The following is a 2,430-nucleotide window of genomic DNA, read 5'->3' as shown; positions in this document are numbered from 1 at the left end:
TACAAAAGTGAATATATCATAAAATTTGTCCTATAAATTTGTTGAATATGAAATATAACACAATATAAGCAAAATATTACGTAAAAAATATATACCTTTATAGTATAATTATTGGACAGAATCCACGATAATTATAAAAATATGTATATTCGTCATAGTTATATAAATATATAAAGATTACCAAAAATAATAAAAAATGAAATAATTAAAAAGCTAAATTAATTCCAATAAATAAATGTTATAGCATAAAAATATTTCAATTTCTTCTTTCAATTCATTAGATTTACTTTTAAAATATCACATATACAAAATTGAATATAATAGAACATATAGGATGATATTTCGTACAACTATATTGCATAGGTACTCTTACATTGTGAAAATGCATTATATTTTCAGTGTGCATTAATTTTCAAGTATTCATCTCTGTAAGTATATAATAGTATTGAATATTTATTTAAACCGTAATATTTCACATTTAAACCTAACAATTAACTCATGCATATTAACATAATAGAAAATATGTATATATAGGCAACAATATGTGATAATTCTAAAAACATAAACATTAAAACCTAAACACTAAACCTAAACCCTAAACTCTGAATGTATAACTCACTTTTCGAATATATAAATATGTATTAATATATAAAAAAACAAACATAATAAAAAACATAAAGTATTTTGTTAATATATTTAGAGAAAATAACTTACATTAAAACATAAATACTTTTGCCTAAAATATAATATCTTTTGTTCTGTTCTAATTAAAACTCACTTAAAAATATATATCTCCTAAAAGAATGTCGTGTTTATTCGTGTAATAAATTAAAATATATTATATAAAATTATTAAAAGTATATAAATATTTTTACAAATTTTTTTACAAAAAAACACATCTGTTATAATATACAGTACGTACTATACAACCATGATTTATATACACAAATTTATGTGCAAACTAACACAAATTAATTAAAAATCCTATAATATATTTATATAATGTTATCGCTAACAAGGACAAATGCATACATTTAAAAGTATTTACTCATAAACTAATAATATGAATATTGTTCTAACAATATTTTTAATATAATATTTAAAACATGAATGTATTATATATTGATAGAATAATTTAATTACAAAGCAATATAATTACTAATTAGATAGAAATGTAATTATATAAAATTTTTGCGATATATAAAAAAGATATACATATATCATATTTATAATAAATTAATAAACATTTAGTTCATAATAAAATGTATGTGACTTTATATATTTTCATTTTATCATCATTTACTAATCACTTCTTTGCAGAAATCACAATATTCCTTAAAATACATTTTTCCTTTCTCTGCCTTTAATTTTTCATATTTTACAATTTTCACCATTATATAAATAATGAGTGCCAATATTATATATGATAATGTTAAAAAGAATGCAATATAAATATATGAAACCTCAACGGGTATTCCGGAAACAGATAAAATAGATTTATATCCACCTTTCCATTGATCACTCCCTGTACAAGACCCCGTCGTAGGACACGGAAGAATATGCTTAGTGCTACTATATATCATATCTAGCAGAGGTAAAATTATTCCAAGTAAAGGAAGTAGACATGTAGTAACAAAACCAAATCCGTATTTCAAATGTATTTTTTTCTTAAGATTTTTGTTATTACTTTTTCTTGATTTATCAATTATATCGAATATTTTTTTTTCACACGAACAGTCTAATTTACCTAATCCTTTCCTTTTAGCATATCTAGAATAATAACTTCGCATATAAGCATCCAATTCATTTAACGTCTCATTTTTTATTTTTTCATATGTTGGTGCATTATCTTCTATGTTTTTTGTTCTCTTATTTTTTTCCTTAACATAATTTTTTTCTCTCAATACACTATTTTTCAAGTTTTTCTGTATTTCATGCTTTGCCATTATTCGATTAATTTGTACTACACTTATTTCGCTCATTTTATATATGTTAAACAAGGTTTCGAACTCTGAAGGCTGTAGATATTATGTATATATCATTATTTAATGAAGCAAGAAATAAAAAAATGAGCTATAATTATTTGTTAAATAGAATAATTATGATAAAATCATAAATATACACTTATGTAATGTATTACCACATCATGCCTATAATGATTTTTGCATAGAATAATTAAAAATATCCAAAATATAGAAAAAATGTTGAACTTTGTTTTTCCCATCATCATAAATTTTTTTATTATTATTTACTTACTAATAGGAACACTAATTATGTACAATTTAAGTAATAATTGATTACAGATAATAAGAAAAACCTTTTGATTATAATAGAAATTGCAAATAAATATATTATATTATAATTATATTTATATAATAAACACAACTATATATATATTCTATTCAGTATGTTCTATTAGTATTTCATAGA

General features: G+C 20.9%; 1 protein-coding gene across 1 annotated transcript; it reads right to left on the bottom strand.

The window, feature by feature from the left end:
* Nucleotides 1-1,295: 1,295 nt before the first annotated feature.
* PGO_003710 (variable surface protein) lies at nucleotides 1,296-2,230 on the bottom strand (the record flags this gene model as incomplete). Its single annotated transcript, XM_028691354.1, has 2 exons — nucleotides 1,296-2,018; nucleotides 2,123-2,230. The coding sequence occupies 2 exons, from the start codon at nucleotides 2,228-2,230 to the stop codon at nucleotides 1,296-1,298; spliced, it is 831 nt and encodes a 276-aa protein (XP_028547155.1).
* Between the last annotated feature and the right edge of the window lie 200 nt (nucleotides 2,231-2,430).

This window comes from Plasmodium gonderi (genome assembly GCF_002157705.1).
Source record: "Plasmodium gonderi DNA, contig: Pgo-contig_518, whole genome shotgun sequence".
Taxonomy (NCBI): Eukaryota; Apicomplexa; class Aconoidasida; order Haemosporida; family Plasmodiidae; genus Plasmodium; species Plasmodium gonderi.
The sequence above is the reverse complement of the archived record's forward strand: the minus strand, read 5'-3'. Positions and strand labels throughout refer to the sequence as shown.